Below are 17,712 nucleotides of genomic sequence, written 5' to 3' on the forward strand. Positions count from 1 at the left end.
TCCTGGAAGCCAGTCTGCTCCTGGCTTCCTTTAGATGAAGATGTAGCACTCTCAGTTCCTGCTGTGCCTGCCTGGATGCTGCCATGTTCCCACCTTGATGATAATGGACTGGATCTCTGAACCTGTGAGCCAGTCCCAATGAAATGTCCTTTATAAGAGTTGCCTTGGACACGGTGTCTGTTCACAGCAATGAAACCCTAACTAAGGCAGTAGGGAGAAGTTTAATTAGATACAGAATGTTTGCATAGAAGGAAAAACAGAGAACCTCACTAGGGTCTTAAAGTGCCACCTCTGAAAGTTGTCAACCACTGGGAAGGTCTCTCACTCTGAGCTCCTTGGATATACAAAGCAAATTTTTCCTAATTACGTACCTGCAACAGTACGACTTTCTTACGCAAAGCCAGAGTATTCTGTACCTAATAACTTTGAATTACTTTCTTCCATCAAAAACAAAGTCCCCTGCTAACTTAATCTGCCTACTCTCTACCCAAAATAATACATCACAAACCCATACCGCTTTCTGGCTGACTTGGGACCTGCTGATTAGAGGTAAACTATAAAGCCTCTGCCTAATTAGCTTCAGAATAATGTAAGTAGGACACGTGCATGGATATAAAACAGTGCAGCCATGAGTCCCTCAGCACTGAAGCTGACTATAACGGGGTCCTGAAATCTTTGTGTGTGTTCTGTCCACACTGGGTAAGAAATTTCCCATTATTAAAATATTGAAGAATGGTGGGGGGAGGGGAGAGATCTGGAGAGAGAGCTCAGTGGTTAAGAGCACTGGCTGCTCTTCCAGAAGTCCTTAAGTTCCATTCCTGGTAACCACCTGGTGGCTCACGGCCATCTGGAATGGGATCCACTGCCCTCTTCTGGCTTGCAGGTGTACATGCAAACAAAGCATCCATATACATAAAACAAATAAGTAAATCTATAAAACAAACAAAAATATTTTGAAGTGTGGGCCTGGGTAGTAGTGGTCAATGCCTTAAAGCCCATCACTCACGGGGGCAAAAGACACGTGGATCTCTGAGTTCGAAGACAGCCTGGTCTACACAGAGGCCTATCTCACACCACCACCACCACCCCAATTTTTTTTCCTAAAGAACAAAAAGCTCCTCCTATAACCACTCTACAGGACACTGGGAACATCACACACTGGCAAGCATGACGGAGTGGAAGGAAAGAAGGGTGGGTCGTTAGTAGGTAAGTGTTTAAAGAGCAGTGCTACTGAGAAACACCGCATGTACTTCACACGCGTGTCCCTACAATTGGCAAGTCACCTGGTTCAAACAGAAAGCAAATACAGACCGTCACCAGGAGACTGAGACTTCTCCCCTCTAACGGTGGGAGCTAGAGTCTGTTTATCTGGCCTACAGATTTTATTTTTATCATATAATTTTTTATGAATTTTGAACTAGAAACCAGTGTTTTAAAACATGTAACTATCGCATTTTAAAACTCCGATTATTTGATGGGGAGGGGGGCTGATAAAAACAAAACAAACAAACAAAACCTGAAGATTTCTGGTTTGATGCAGTGAAGAAAATCTACAGGTCACAGTGGTCACAGTGGGTTTGTCTGGCAGGACAGGGAGGACCACACTGCCCCCTAGAGGTAGTCCTGGCTCTTAGATTCGTTCTGCACAGCTTACACAAAGCAGCCATGTATCTAATAGCCTTCCCCTTCCGTGCATGTGCATTATATACCCAGTGCCTGTGCAAACGGGGTGGCCGCTTACGCAGTGTGGGTGACAACTGCTCCCAATAACCACAAAGCTCTCTCTCCCACCTACATGTCGCCTCGCTCCCTAAATCAGTAAATTTCGCCAAGCAAAGGCGCCACACTCCTCAGAGGTTCGCTCTGTTTTCTCTCTGTAGCCAAGGCTAGACTGGAAGTCAGTATGCTTGTAGGGTGGGCTAGCCTTGAACTCACAGCCGTTCCTCCTCCCTTGTCCTCCCAAGATGACAGGTAGATGTAAGCCGATGCCCCCAGCTTCTCTTCATTATCAATACCTTAGCCAGTTGATCGGAATTGCAGCAACTTGTGATTTCTCTGTGCTTGTATGTCAGCGCTCACTACAGACTGAGCCCAGGGCCACAGGCATGCTAAAAATGGGTACTGTCCTACGGAGTCAGAAGTCCACACTCAAGTGTACAACGCTTTCCAAGACAATTTACACACATGCTGTGATGATCTATAGAGCGACACCCTCCAACAGAACTTTTTATATACTGCCGAGTATGATGACGTTGCTGAGTGTGTGGTTCTAAAGACTGAGGTGGTTGGGTTTTTGGTTTTGTGTTTTTGTTTTTTTAATTTCAAGTTATTTCTGTTTTAATAGCCACAAAAGGCTAGGAGCTTCCACACTGGAGTACACAGCTCTAGAGCGGTGGACCTCAACCTTCCTAATGCTGTGACCCTTTAATATGGTTCCTCGTGCTCTGGTGAGCTCGAACCACACGATTATTTCACTGCTACTTCACAACTGTTATTTCGCTACTTTATGAATCATAGTGCAAATATCTGTGTTTTTCAATGGTCTCGAACAACCCCTGTGAAAGTCATTTGACCCCCCCAAAGGGGTTGCGACCCACAGGTTGAGCACCCCTCTTCTAGAGGCTCTTAAGCAGACAAATATTGAGTGTACAATGGGGGGGGGGGAAGGACAGCTTTCACGCTAGCAAGCATAGCAAAACCCAGAATTAAGTACACGAGATCTAGCTGATTTTTTTAATTAAGCTTTTAATAATTTTAGATTATACTCAGAAGTAACCATGGCATATGAATGATATGAATGGGTTAAATTTTTTTTTATCCCCTTAACAAAAATACAACCTGTCCATTGGGCTGGAGAGACGACTCAGCAATTAAGAGCCCTTCCTGCTCCTGCAGAGGACCTAGGCAGGGTTCCTAGCAGCCACATGGCTGACACCAGCTCCAGGGGATCTGACGCGCTTACCTGCCTCCTGAGGGAACTGCATGCCGGTAGTACACAACAGAGGTGCAGGGGAAACACTCCCAAAATGAGCACTTTTTCTTAAAGAAGGAAAACATCATCAAGCTCTTTTGTCCTCACCCTTTATTCTCCTGGAGATCACAGTCACCCAGTCAGGTCCGCTGGAGTTGATTGGCATCTTGATATTCACACCACTTTAGAAGGAATTAAGAAAAGCACAAGCTTAGATGGGCATTAGTCTGCAGTTGTGTATCTTTGCCTGTAAGTGGAAAACTACATTTGCTTTCCCAGGGCATTATGGTGAAGCAGAAGTTAACCAATGTGATTAATAGTTAAGAAACTAGGGCTCTTGAGAGAAGGCTATATAACCTGAAGATGGGTTTACTGAGTGTGCTGCCACTGCTATAGACACACACGTGTATAAATAATTGATATAGAGATATATAGATATAGATATCCCCGAAATGACTAACTGCAGGCTGAATAACTCCTTTGGGGATCAGAGAATGTCTACTTTGTTACCACCTGTTTTTGAGACCACAAGTCCACACTGAACACACGGGTACACGTCTTACACATGCCCAGAACTGAGAGAAGTGCCGTGGAGATGCTCGCCCCGCCCGAAACAGTATTCAAACAGTACTGTCTTCAACTGTAGACTCCTTGGTGTCTGTTCCCCTTACTGTCACATAGATTCCTCAGGGTATTATGGGTGGGGCTTCTCTAAATCACTTTATACCTTTAGACCATGGACTAGAGTCTATGCTCAGTAGATTCTTTTAAGGAACAGCACAGAAAACTAAGGGAGAATGAAAGTCAGCAGCAAAGAACGGGACTCCGCAAACACTATTCCAGAGCCACCGTCAGGACTCTTCGACTCATCCATTTAAAAATGGAGACTGCTTGACCTCCTGACGCAGGAATGAACCTCAGGAAATTTTCACTGCCTCATCAGTTGCACAAAAATATGTGCTCATTCTGTAGAAAATTAGTAAGCTTCTCTTCTATTCTGGGCACCATAACCCTGGCTTATGTGGCAAAACTCCCAGATCTCCTCCCTTATTGGAACTGACTTTCTACAGAAGGAAACAGAAAACCAAGCCGTGAGGGATCTATTCCGGGCTGGCCACACTGGAGGATAACAGAATTTCATATCTTACATAGCGACTTTGGATGACCTTCAAGAGGGCACATATAAACCACTCTTATGAACTTAGAGTTTATTACACAAAAATAGATACCTTTCATATAAAAAGTGCCTGAAGGATAGTTTTCTCCATGATTTTCCTTCAAAAATACTTAACCTCAATTTAGTGATATGATGACAAAGCAAATCTAACGTAAAAGACATTTTACACAATATCAGTATTGAAATTGTCCATATCATGAAAAGCTAAAGAGATGGAGAGCCTCCCTAGATTTAAAAGGGAACACAGTATTGCGGTGGTTTGAATAGGAATAGCCCACCCCCACCCCTCCTCATAGACTCCTGAGTTTGAATGCTTGGCCCACAGAAAGTGGTACAATTAGAAGGTGTGGCCTTTTTTGGAGTAGGTGTGGCCTTGTTGTAAGTTGTTGTAGTAAGTGGGGTCTCATAGGCTCAAGTTACCCAGTCTCCTGGGCCTGTGGATCAAGATGTAGAACTCTCAGCTCCTTCTCTAACATCACATCTGCCTGCACCATGCCATGCTTCCCACCTTGATGATAATGGACTAAACCTCTGACACTGTAAGCCAGACCCAATTAAATGTTTTCCCTATAAGTGTTACTGTGGTCATGGAGTTGCTTCATAGGAATAAAACCCTAATTTAGATGGTATAGAATATGGTCACAGGTTAAATTAACAGAGGGCACTTACTGGGGAAATGTAAACATGAACTAGGGTCACTGGGTGTCTTAGGGTCTTATTGCTGTGAACAGACACCATGACCAATGTAAGTCTTATAAAGGACAACATGCAATTGGGGCTGGCTTACAGGTTCAGAGGTTCAGTCCATTATCAACAAGGAAGGATTATGGCAGCATCCAGGCAGGCATGGTGCAGAAGGAGCTGAGTTCTATATCTTCACCCGAGGGAAGCCAAGAACAGCCTCAACATCCTAGGAAGAGCTAGGAGGAGGGTCTCCAAGCCCACCCCACAGTGACAGGCTTGCTCCAACAAGGCCACACCTTCTAATAGTGCCACTCCCTGGGCCAAGCATATGCAAACCATCACACTGGTCAATAGTGCTGTATCAATGACAAATGTCCCAACTGTGATAACTGTCTTAAGAGTACATGCTGGACAAAATCCATGCTCTAGAGAAAAACAAATATGGAAGACACTAACAACAGAGAATCTTAAAAGAAGGTGGGTAGGTGGTGGTAACATCAAAGTATTCCCAAAGCAGTTGGGAGAAGGTAATGACTGCCTACTTTTTGATTGGTTGGTTTGGTTGGTTGTGTTTATGTGTTTATGGATGACTGCAGGTATGCATGCATACATGTATGGCAGGAAGGCCAGAGAACAGCTTCTGATAGGATTTCTCACCATCCTGGGGCTTACCAAATAGACTAGACTGGCTGGCTTGAGAGCCCCAGAGCTTGTCTGTGCCATCCCCACACTGGGATTGCACACGTTCACCACCACACTCAGATATCTGGTGCGTTCTAGAGACCTAACCTGGATCCTCATGTGTGCCAGCAATCACTCTACAGACTGAGCTATCTGCCCTGCCCTTTCTCTGTTGTGTGTTATCCTATCCTGTTTGAGCCCAGGCTACCCTTGAACTCCCCAACCTCTTGCCCTGGCCTCCTGGGTTTGGGTTACAGTATGAGCCGTGATGCCTAGAGGGAAAAAACATAGATCATGTTAAAATAAAAAGAGAAGTTCTCAGCGAGAATGTCATTTTGAAATTCCTGCCCATATAATAGTATCTTTAAGGGAGAGTCCTTCCCAAGACCACCATTTTCTCTCTCCTAAGGGCAAAGAACAAAGATTCTTCCTCCTCCTCTTTCTCCCCCTTCTTCTTCATAGGAGATTCATCAGACAGACTGACGACACAACTCCAGAAAGAGGCAACTAGATAACCTCCACATGTAAGTTCATAGAAATTAAACAGTCTGCTCTTACTCATTAAAAATAGCAGGCTTTGGGTCTACACACAAGATTTAAAATATGTAAATACAGTACATATATATAGTTTTTTTAATAAATTTAATTTAAAAATTAAAAGAAATAAACCTAAACCCTTGGAGCTTGGCATGCCACACGCCTGTAATTTTCATCACTTGCTAGGCTATGTTGGCAAGATGGATTTTCTTGCCAGTCTAGGTTTATATAGTGAGTCTTAAAAATAAATAAGTAAATATGAATAAACATTTAGATTTATGATAGTTTTTTTTTCTTTAGTTTCAGTTTCACTTTTTATTCAGCGATAACAAAATACTGGTCTTCTAGAGAACTATCCAGTAAATGCATTGAATGTGCTCCCTCTGCTGGCCCGATGAATAAATGCATGGCATGAGTTCACAGCATAAAGACTTGTGGAGAGAGGAAAACCAGTTTGGGAAATTTGAGAAGCTCCAACGATGCTACAAAATGACATTTCTTCTACCAAAATGAGAGGTCATAAAATTAACACTTCAGGATTTCTAAATTTACTCAACAAAAATAGTTCTCCACCACAGTTTTTACAAGTAAAAATATTTCTAGGGGAAGATCCAGAAGGGAGTGGGGAAGAAGAAAGAATATCATCAAAATATTTTGGTTTGAAAATTTAAATTTTCAATTTAAAAATGAAAATACTTATAAAGACTGGAGAGAGGCTCTGTGGTTAAGAACGCTGGCTGCTCTTGCAGGGGACCTGGGTTTGACTCCCGGCACCCACATGGTGGCTCACAATCATCTGGGAACTGTGTTCAGGGATCTGTCGCCCTCTTCTGACCTCTGCGGACACCCAGCATGTACCTGGTGCACACACATGCATCCAGGCAAAACGCCATTCACAGAAAACAGGTCTTTAAAAACATTTTAAATACATATTTATATTTAAATGTATATTTTCAAAATAATTGTGCTTTTTTGACCAGGTAGTTTTATAATGTCATTTCTTCTTTGATTTTTTTTTTTAGGGGGTTACTAAGTAATTATAAACACCTACAAGGCACAACGAGAAATTGACTTATCGTCAAAAATATACCACTTGTTCATGATGGAAACATTCAAAGTTCACTCTAGTATTTTTTTTTTTTACATCTTCAATTAGCTATTGTCAGCCATAGTTATCCCACTACAATAGAACAGTAGAAATAATTTCTTCTATCCAACATGTTTCCCCACTTTTTTATCCCTAAAGTGAAGAAAACACAAACTTCAACTCAGACTGACTCTATACGATCATTCTGCCCATTGCCCATATACTGACGTTGTGCTGAAAATGTCCTGTGTTTATGTTCAAAATAGATATCTCGGGGGCTGGAGAGATGGCTCAGTGGTTAAGAGCACTGACTGCTCTTCCAAAGGTCCTGAGTTCAAATCCCAGCAACCACATAGTGGCTTATAACCATCTGTAATGAGATCTGGTGCCCTCTTGTGGTGTCTGAACAGCTACAGTGTAATATAAATATAATAAATAAATAAATCTTTAAAAAAAAAACAAAATAGATATCTCAGCAACAATATAGTAACAATATAGTAATGCTTTCAACAGCTGTTAAAATAGAGGGTTTGCTCTGGGACAGCTTGGTTCTCGTGCTTCCTAAGTGAACAGTAATACTGTCATATCCATAGGCTTACTATAGATTAACATTTTGGTATTTAAAAGCTGATCTGCTCTCTCTTCAAAAGCTTAGCTTCACAGGACCCTCAAGCACCAGTGACTAGACTTCAAGACCTCATTTCTGGAGTGGGAGGCAGGGCATTGGATACATAGATGGCATGGAGAGGAGGGGGGATATCCGGAGTCAGAGAACTACTTTTGAGTTGGTCTTTGCCCTCCACCCTGTGAAGGCGGGGTCTCTCATTTTGGCCACGCTGCATACTCCAAGTGTGCTGGTCTGCAAGCTTCCAGATTGTTCTCTATTTCTGCCTCCCATCTTGCCATAGGAGTACTGGGGTTACAGATTTGTGCTGCAGCAGGCTTTTTATGTGGATGCAAGGACTGAACTCGAGTGTCAGACTTGCAGCTCAGCCATTTCCTGCTATTCTTGGACTTTTTTTTTACTTTTTGTGTGCATAGGTAGCTTGCCTATGTAGCAATAAACATGGTAGTATTTCTAACATAAAACATAGCTGAGTAAGAACAAAAATTGAAAGGGTAAAAAGGGGGGTTGAGGATTTGGCTCAGTGGTAGAGCGCTTGCCTAGTAAGCACAATGCCCTGGGTTCGGTCCCCAGCTCCGAAAAAAAAGAAAGAAAAAAAAAAAATTAAGTTGAACAAGCACTAAATTTCACTTTTAAAACACTAGACAAAAGTACACATCTGTCTGTTTTCTTACTCAATACCGTTTCTGATCAGGGCCAGATTCAGACAGACAAGAAATGAATACTTACAAGAGGCTCCTGAATGCCGCAAAGACGGTGGGAAGGATCATTACCCGCTAGAAAGAAGCAAGAAGGCCATACCTCTGAAAGAAAGCACTTTCGGCAGCAGTGAGAAGGCCCTTCGTGTATCCGCCCTTGAAGTGGTTGATTCTGCTGCTGCAGGGGAGTTTCTTTGGTTTGAAGCAGAACCAGGGCTCTCCGGTGTAACGGTCTGTAAAGTTGCACAGGGGAAGGCTTCCCGGAAGACACACATTGCACTTCATTGTTTCAGAGATCCTTCCCGATCGGAAGAGACTCTTGAAATAGACCCTGTCTGGTTTCTCTTCCTGCAGGCGCTGAAGAACTCTGATCCCTTCACTGGGGTGAACCAGAGATATGGACACTCTAACCCTGCCTGGCCAGAGCAAAGTAAAAAACACCTTGTAAAATCCATTCTGGTAGTCTACCACTCGGCCCACGGCCCCCGCCTGCAGCTCAGGCGAGTGTATTCTGGCCTGCAGGTAGTCTCCTCCATACTTCTTGGGCTTCCCTCGAAAATCTTGCACATGAACCAGCACCTCCAGCTGGCTCCCCACCCTGAAGAAGGCTGCAGAATTCAAGATGACAAAGTAGCTGGAGGAGGGGTCGGTGCTCTTCACAAACGGGACCAGATCCACATCCGGCACCTTCCACTTTGAGGCAGCAAGCAAGGCGTCCTCCTCTAAGCGTTCCTGACTGGACAGCGTCTGGTGCTCATAGCCACAGTACGCATTCCGACTGAAGCCTGTCGCCTGCGAGGAAATATACTGCCCGCTGCTGTCGATGAATGTCTCTGATATCGTCTCATGGTCCAAGTACTAAAGAGAAAGACAACAGAAACCACTGCTACAATGCTCTGAATATTAGGCAAAGGAATCTCTGCTTCCGTTTAAACTTGTATAAAATCAACACGGATCGCCAACCACTGCCTGCAAGTCTCACAGTGATGGTAACAGAATAAGATTAACAGAAAATTTCTAAAGAGGTTACCTCTAGCAGCTGTACGTGGGTTTCTACCGTAAATTATCAGAGAAAAACCTCCTTGAGCTTCTACCATGGAATGGAGAAAGGAATCGTTTATAAATAAATAAAGAAATAAGTCGGTTAGAATTCATCAGATAAGAAACTACTACTCTTCAAACCCTAAACCTACCTGGGAAAGGTGAAACCCCCACCTCCATCTGTTCCAGCGATAAGAACCAACAAGTACTAAAGAAGCCCACATCAGGGGCGACGTGCTCACCCAAGGACTCAGGTAAACAACGTCCTTGGCTCTTCCCACACACAAATGCTACTGATTGTCCTGCAAGGACACAGAGCATGGCTCCTGTCCCCAAGCTCAGCATGTCTACAATTTGGCAACTGCAACACAAATTAAATTTTTTTTAATTAAAAAAAGAAAAAAGAAAGAGAAAGAAGAGAGAGAGAGAGAGAGAGAAAAAGAAAGAAAGAAAGAAAGAAAGAAAGAAAGAAAGAAAGAAAGAAAAAAAGAAAGAAAAAAAAAAAAAAAGAAAAAATAGGATTTTGAAGAGAAGCAACACCAAACACAACAGGAACGCTAGACCTCTCACACTGGAGATTTAAGCAAGAGCTCATGCAGCTCAGTGGGCGCAGCGCTTGCCTCGAAATGCCCGAGGTCCCCACTTCAATGCTTAACACCACAAAGGCCTAAAACAATAAAATAAAATTTTAAATTAAGCAACTAAGTCCCAATGCCCCTGATGGCCGCTCTGACCTGTGGACACGCATACATGTGGGCTATGGGGGGACACACACACATGTGGGCTGTGGGGAAGCTTTGGGGACCTGCACAGTGGGTAAAGTGTGTCAGCACCTCAGGCTCTGACCACAACTGCCTGCCGTTGCTGTAAAATGAGATTACGAAAGTGGTTTGTGCTCCCTGCTGCTCCCTCCCGATGCCCAAAGCTGCTTTTGCACAGAGGCAAGCAAGGCTAATGGTTGGAACTCACAGAAGACGGTGGGACTGGTGTGGATGCAGAGGAATGTTGTGAGAGCTACACATTATGACAATTTATGATATTGGGATTGAGGGCAACCCACGACACCATGGCATTAGCTTGTGGCCACTAAAATACCAAAAGATGTTACCCTGGCCACTGGGATGCATTGCAGGGTAAGGGTGCTTGCCAACAAGCCTGATGAACTGAGTTCGATCCTCAGAACCTACATGTAGAAGAAGAAACCCAATTCCTGCAAGTTGCACACAGCAGCCAGCACGCTCACACAGATACATGAAATTAAGACACTTTTTTAGTGCGGTGCTAATCATATCATAATCTCCAGGAAGCTAAAGATCATACTGAGGACGCACAGAGCTCTCGTTTGCTAACACTGGCAACACCAGGTTCCAAGGCTGATCATCCCGTTGGGTAACACTGGAAAAGCACAAGTTACTACCACTGGTTTGAGAGCAAAACCTTATCCCAGTATCAGAAGAACAGTATCCCTTCCCAAGCCTATTCGCATGTGGCATGGGGTTTCACAAGAGGGCTTTCTAGGATGAAGACATGGGGTGTGATAGGGCCATCCAGGACACCTACACCTGAAGCTTGCTCCTAGGAGATCACTTCCTGCCTTCCTTAGACATCCCCAGGATTATTTAAAGAAAATCCAGGGAGTTGATTTTCATGTGCTCCATCTGCCTTTATGCATCCATGCCATTATCTCTGTCTATGTAATCGTGAAAGAACATTATCTGTTACTGTTACTACATACCGTGGTATTAAGAAAGAAAGCAAATGGCCAATAAGGGGGAGAGCAAGTAAGATAGGGGGAGAATAAAAATTTTTTAATAAAGGAGCATCTGTATATAAAGACTAAGGTAGCTGGGTGTTGTATATAAGTTATGGAGGTCTGAGCGAGTTACACAGGCATGTAAATGACAACACCTGGAGAGGATATCTGTATGATATAAAACATTTCTAAGATCAAAACTCAATACATTGGTATCAGTCCTCTCTTAAATCAGAGCATCTGCCCTTAGTTATCAGTCACGGGAACTGACTTAAAGAACACAAATTTATGTCTCATCAGGATCATCTGAAAGGGCTCGGTTTTTACCCAAACATTACATAGCAGCTAAAAGGACCAGACTGGTGTGACTGACACAGTCCCAGGGTACTGAGGGACAGCTCTCAAAATATCTTGTATCCATGCCAGGTCACCTGTCCTCTTCCTTTTTTTTTTTTTTTTTTTTTTTGGTTTTTTTTTTTTTTCGAGCTGGGCATCGAACCCAGGGCCTTGCGCTTCCTAGGCAAGCCGCTCTACCACTGAGCTAAATCCCCAACCCCACCTGTCCTCTTCCTTGATGAAGCCATAGAGACCTCACTGGGTGGATTCTGGTCAGTGTAGAGTCAACACAGAAGAGGGTCAACATACAGATTTAAAGAATGCCTCGATGCTTCCAAATGACCCACGGTCAAAGCGGGGTCTTTGATTCACTCTCAAAACAACTGAGCAAAAGGAAGGCTCAAGGAAGGGCGACCGACCCCTTATGGTCCAGATCCTCAATGGGCTCAACAGTAAAAAAAGAATGTGGTTAATTTTAGTGCTTCCATTGTCATAAACACCCCAATAAGACACTATAGCCAGAGGTTAAAATGATTCATATGTCTCTCTAATAGCCCAAAGGACCACAGTCCTGAAACAGTAGACTTAAATCAATTTGAGATGTTATTTGGACAACTACTTCTCACTAATGGTTTCCTTTTTAATGAGAAAAATGCTACAGGATTTTATCCTGTACAGAGAGACACAGGACACCCGTGTCCTTGGCTCAGCTTCAACGCCGCAGTGTCTTTCTGCAGCCAAGGGAGACAGACTCGCTATTGTTTCGACCTAAAAATCAAGGGGCAGATGGGGAGGGAAGCAGTGGAGACAAGCTCAATCCTCAGTGGGCCAGAGGTAAGGCTTGCATGCCCGCCTCCATCCCAACCCCAGCCCACGGTCACCCTGCCCCCATCGGCAGTCAGCTGCCCTGCCCACTATAGCCAAGATCAAGGCCATCCTCATCTTCAACACCTAGGGGAAGCTGTGGACTTCCAAGTTCTGCCAGCCCTAGAGTGAGGATTCTCAGCAGCAAATCAAGGGGGACTTTCCACTTGGTGTCTAAACCACAGCAAATGTTCATAATTCCCCAAGAGGACTATCAGTTGGAGGATCTGACAAACTGGTTTATAGACATTGTGCTACACTAGATTTTGTCTTCTATGTGGGCTCCTCAGAAAGTGAAGTTGGTGTTTTTAGATCTAATTCAAATACTAGATACTAGACAAATGTTTTGAAAATGCCTGTGAACTGGATTTGATATTCCACGTACACAAGATTCCCAATATTCTTGGAGAATTAGCGATGGGAGAATGGGGTTGGAGATGAAGACCAATAAGAATAAGGTTGTTATGCAAATTGATGCACAAAATAAGTCAGACCAATATGAGGAGAATTAAGTAAACACACCAACCCATGATGTGTCAGCAGTAAAGAATATGAATTTTGTAATGGAATATTAATCAGCCATTAAAAAATGACATCATGAAATTTGTAAGCAAATGGATGGAACTAGAAAAAAAAATCATCCTGAGTGAGGTAACCCAGACCCAGAAAGATATGTAGGGTTGGTATTCATTTATATACAGATATTAGGTATTAAATAAACGACAACCAAGCTACAGTCCATGGACCAGTAGAAGTTAGGTATACAGAATGGGAGTAGGAAGAACACATGGATCCCCCTCAGAGGGGAAAATAGAACAGATTTTATAAGTGGCCTGGGAGTTAAAGGGAGGTGTTGTTTTTAACAAAGTCTTGGGGTTGGGGATTTAGCTCAGTGGTAGAGCGTTTGCCTAGCGAGCACAAGGTCCTGGGTTCGGTCCCCAGCTCCGAAAAAAAAAGAAAAAAAAATCTCAATTGTTTGATTTTACCAATGAAAACTCAGGAGCCAGACGCTAGGGTGAAAACCTGCTAGTTCAGTGAGGCAGAGAAACCAACCAGCTGACCTCCTCCACAGCCAATGCTGCCCCACCCCCAAAAGGGGAGTTCGCCTTCTCCACACTGTCTCAAAACCCCTCAAACTAAATGTCCCTCCCTCAAACTTCCTGTGTGTCTCTCTATCTGTCCTCCTGACTTCCTCTTACTCTCTATGTTTTTTTCCACTCCCAGTCAACTGGTTGCTTTCTCCACCTCTTGACCTATCATTGACTTGATTTAATTATGTGTACAATAAACAGAAAGTTCTTGGATTAAAGGTGCGTGCTAGAGCTGAGCCATACGACAACTAGAAGCATTTTTTTTCCACTAAATAACACGGTCACAGGGTTCACAGTGCCATCAAATATTCTGCAATAGGGAGGGAACAAAAGGGTCAAGTAGGGAGGAGGGCAGATGGAGTTGAGGAAGAGAACACGGGGAAAGACAGCTAAGAGGGGCATTGAAGGTTAGGTATGGAAAATCTAATGAAGCAAAATAAAGATTATCCTAATGAAGTCTCCAAATAATCAAGGGGACAGAGTCCCAACTGGACATATCTCATCACTAAACAAAGTTTCCATTAATAGAACTGGGTTACATTCAATTTAACTGTTGGCCAAAGGGATTCCATGGAAATCCCCAAACAACCCAGGCTTTTACCAAGATAATAGGTTGCTCTCCAAAAACTGACAAGGTCCCATTGTTTAAGACAACACCCACACAAGTCACTGAACTTGGAGAAATTGAGCTGGTATCTACATGGAACTTTCAGGCCTATGGTCTAGTATCTTTGCTATAGTAAGGTTCTCTAAAGGCTACGGTCCCCACCCCCAAAAAAAAGTAAACACCAACCCAGTTACAGAACCTGTGGTGATTTGAATATGCTTGGCTCATGGGAAGCGGCACTATTAGGAAGTGTGGTCTTGATGGCATAGGTGTGGCCTTGTAGGTGGAAGCCCATCGCTGTGGGGGTGGGTTTTGAAACTTTGCCCACTGTGGAGATGCAGTCTGCCTTAGCATCAAGATGTAGAACTCTTGGCTCCTCCTCCAGCACCGTGCCTGCCTGGATGCCGCCATGCTTCCTGCCATGATGATAATAGACTGAACCTCTAACCTGTAAGCCAGTCCCAATTAAATGCTGTCCTTTATAAGAGTTATCTTGGTCATGGTGTCTCTTCACAGCCCTACTAAGACAGAGCCTTTGAGCTAAATGCTGTCCTGATTGCAAGATATGCTAAGGCAATGGTGGCAGAAAGTTTATGCAAGTAACCAACTCATGTTTGACCTGACTTAAGGTCCACCCATGAGTTAGAACCAGTTCTTGGGTGATCAAAAACCAGAGAAAAGATAGCCCAGAGACCTAGGGTAAAAGTAAATACTACAGGTTGAAAGGGCGGAGGGGGGGGGAAGAGAAGTAGTGATAAAATGATTCCTAATGACATTCTGCTATATTCATATCACCATTCAGCCAGCATCAAAGAGGTTTTCCTGCAAAATTTGGGGAACAAAATACAAAACCCACCCAGACATCATTTGCAGAGAGAAAAAGACCTTGGAACACAGAGCTCTAAATAAGCTGTCCCATCAATCCCTCCCATCAGAGCTCAGGGAACCCAAAGGAAGAGGCAGAAAGAGTGTAAGAGGAAAAAAGATGGAGGACTTCTAAAATATATACATATATGAAGGTTATCTAAATGAAATTGCCAACAATAAATAGGGGAGACAGAACCCCAACTGGCCATCTCTTGTCACCAAATGCAGCTTTCCAGTTCTGGGATTCGCCACCTCTAATTGAGTTGTTGGTCAAAGAGGCCCCACGGAAACCTCCAAACAACTCAGGCTACTACTAAGACCATAAGTTGCTCTTCAACTTAACAAACAAAAAACAAAACAGAAAGGCCCCACTGTTGAAGATAACACCTGCACAGTTCACTGAAGGTCAAAATGTTGAGCTGGTACCTACATAGAGCCTTCACCCCTTATGTTCCAGCATTCATATACAGGATCATACTCTGCATACTCTCAAAAGAGAACACTTTTGCCCTCCATAAACCCTCTGATCTACAATTGTGTCCTACCTGCAAAGATATGTTAGAGCAATGGTGGCCAAAGCTTGTGGGAGTAACCAACCAACGTCTGATTTGACTTACAACCCACACCACAAGATGAAGCCCAAGAACACGAGAGTAGAGAGTTCGGTGACCTAAAGCAAAACCAAATAATATTGGTCTGAAGGGGAGGAGGAGTAGAGATAAAATTACTCCTGATAGTTGTAGACTTTGTCTTTATGCAGGGTGAGGGCCTGCACAGGATGGTGTAGGCCTGCATTGACAGTGAGAAAAGGGGCAGGAGGGAGTTTTGGTAAGGGGGAGAGAGAAGAAAGAGAAGAACTAAGATGAAGGCAGAGAAGGATGACCCAGATCCGTGTGGCCTTAGTGGCCATAGGTAGTTATATTCTAAGGGATGGATTTTCAGGTCAATTTATCTTATCTAGGTGGGCAGTTAATATCATTATCAATTGGTTATGAGTTCATTGTGTGACGTTTTGTGAATGAAATTTAAGTTATAAATCCGATTGCTAAATTACAAACATCTGAGTTTTGATTTTAAAGGGTTGCTGAGTTGATACTATAACCATTAGGGGGCTTGCTGGGAATTAGCAGAGTCCGTGAGGAGAGAGCCGCAGATAGGTGGTCTCTGTTGAAACTGTGTGGCAGCAACCCGCCTAGGAGCTATATGGATGGAGAGGTTGCTGCCAGGCTCAGACTGTAGCTGGCAGCAGCGTGATAGAGATTGGGAGCTTAGCAGGTGAGACACTTTGTTGACTGAGATGAAAATACCCTACTAGTACCATACAGCTCGACTACGATGCCGCTAGCGAGGGTTTGTGGATACTTTTAATACTACTGCAATAGGTGGCTACCAAAAGGTGGCAAGATCCACTAAAATTTAATTATCAGTCTGAGAGTTAGAGTTGAGTTTTATTGTCTAAAGGAGAGGGCTGGCATCAGGATTAGTCACATGATGGCCCAAAAGCAGGAACCTTAAAAAGAAACACGGGAGTGGGGGGAAGAGGGTGGGGCGGTGGGGGTGTTTGTGTAGAGGTCACAACTAGTACAGGGAAAAATAAGTCTGTAGCGCCAGACAGAGTGCACACAAATGATATATTTTTCCTGGGTTTGTAGGGTATTTTTAATATTCACTGAAAAAAGATAGTATTTGCTATACTCATGAATCAGTCCCTTGCTCATCCATCATCAGAGACGCTTCTTCCTGCAGCAACAGGAAACAAATACAGGACCCATAGCTGAGACATAACAAATACAGAGACTGGAAAAACAGCTCTACATGAGATGTCTCCATCAAATCCTCCCCTCAGAGCTCAGGAAACTCCCCCATGGAAAAGGAGGCAGAAAGAGTATGAGACCAAAGGAGATGAAGGCCACCAAGAAACAAGGCCTCTAAATCAACATAGCAAAGCCGAACTCACAGAGACTGAAGCACCAAGCACAAAGGCTCACAGGTCTGCACCCAGTCCTCTGTGTAGGTCTCAATTCTGTGCCTTCTCTTGGGCACTTTTTTCTTCCTGTTGTTTTTGTCTTGTCCAACTTTTAATGTGATAGTTTCTGTTCTACCTTACTATTTATTTTTGTTATATCTTGTTTTTAAAAAAAGAATGGATAAATGGATGGATGGATAGATGAATGGACAGATGGATGAATAGATGGATGGACAGACAGATGGATGATGGATGGATGGATGGATGGATGGATGGATGGATGGATGGATGGATGGATGGATGGATGGATGAAAACCTACCTACTAGGGTAAAGGTCAACAACTGAACTATCATTTAAACCTGCTGGGAGAGAAAACGCCTGTTTTTTCCAATGGTGGCTCTTCATATATCAACCCCTCCAGGACTGACCTCAAGTTCAGTAGATTGACTACCATATGGTAGACCCAGAGATTTTGCATGCATACATATTAAACTTTTCTTTAGTTTACAATTTATGGGGTTTGGGGACTTTTTTTTTTTTTTATGATGATGGTGGTGGTTTTCCACTTTGGTGTGGTTTTCCTTTCTTGCTTTTGGTGGCTGTTATTGTATTGGGTTTTGTTTTGTTGTTTTGTTAAGAAAGAACTTGAAATTGGGGGTGAGTAGGGAAGGAGATTGGAAGGATTTGATAGTAGGGAAAATAATATTATCAAAATATATTTAAATT

At 43.4% G+C, this 17,712-nt stretch overlaps 1 protein-coding gene and 1 pseudogene across 1 annotated transcript in view; one reads left to right on the plus strand and one right to left on the minus strand.

The window, feature by feature from the left end:
• Nxpe3 (neurexophilin and PC-esterase domain family member 3) overlaps window positions 1–17,712 on the minus strand; it is an 86,323-nt gene that overhangs the window by 12,774 nt on the left and 55,837 nt on the right. The window contains exons 3-4 of the mRNA XM_032900292.1: window positions 8,564–9,318; window positions 3,080–3,153 (exon numbers count right to left, since the gene is read on the minus strand). Coding sequence (XP_032756183.1) covers window positions 3,080–3,153; window positions 8,564–9,318 — 829 coding nt within the window. The remainder of the gene's footprint in view (window positions 1–3,079; window positions 3,154–8,563; window positions 9,319–17,712) is intronic.
• Window positions 15,586–17,712, plus strand: part of LOC116897723 — a 30,104-nt pseudogene continuing 27,977 nt past the window's right edge.

Source organism: Rattus rattus, chromosome 4 (genome assembly GCF_011064425.1).
Source record: "Rattus rattus isolate New Zealand chromosome 4, Rrattus_CSIRO_v1, whole genome shotgun sequence".
Classification (NCBI taxonomy): domain Eukaryota; kingdom Metazoa; phylum Chordata; class Mammalia; order Rodentia; family Muridae; genus Rattus; species Rattus rattus.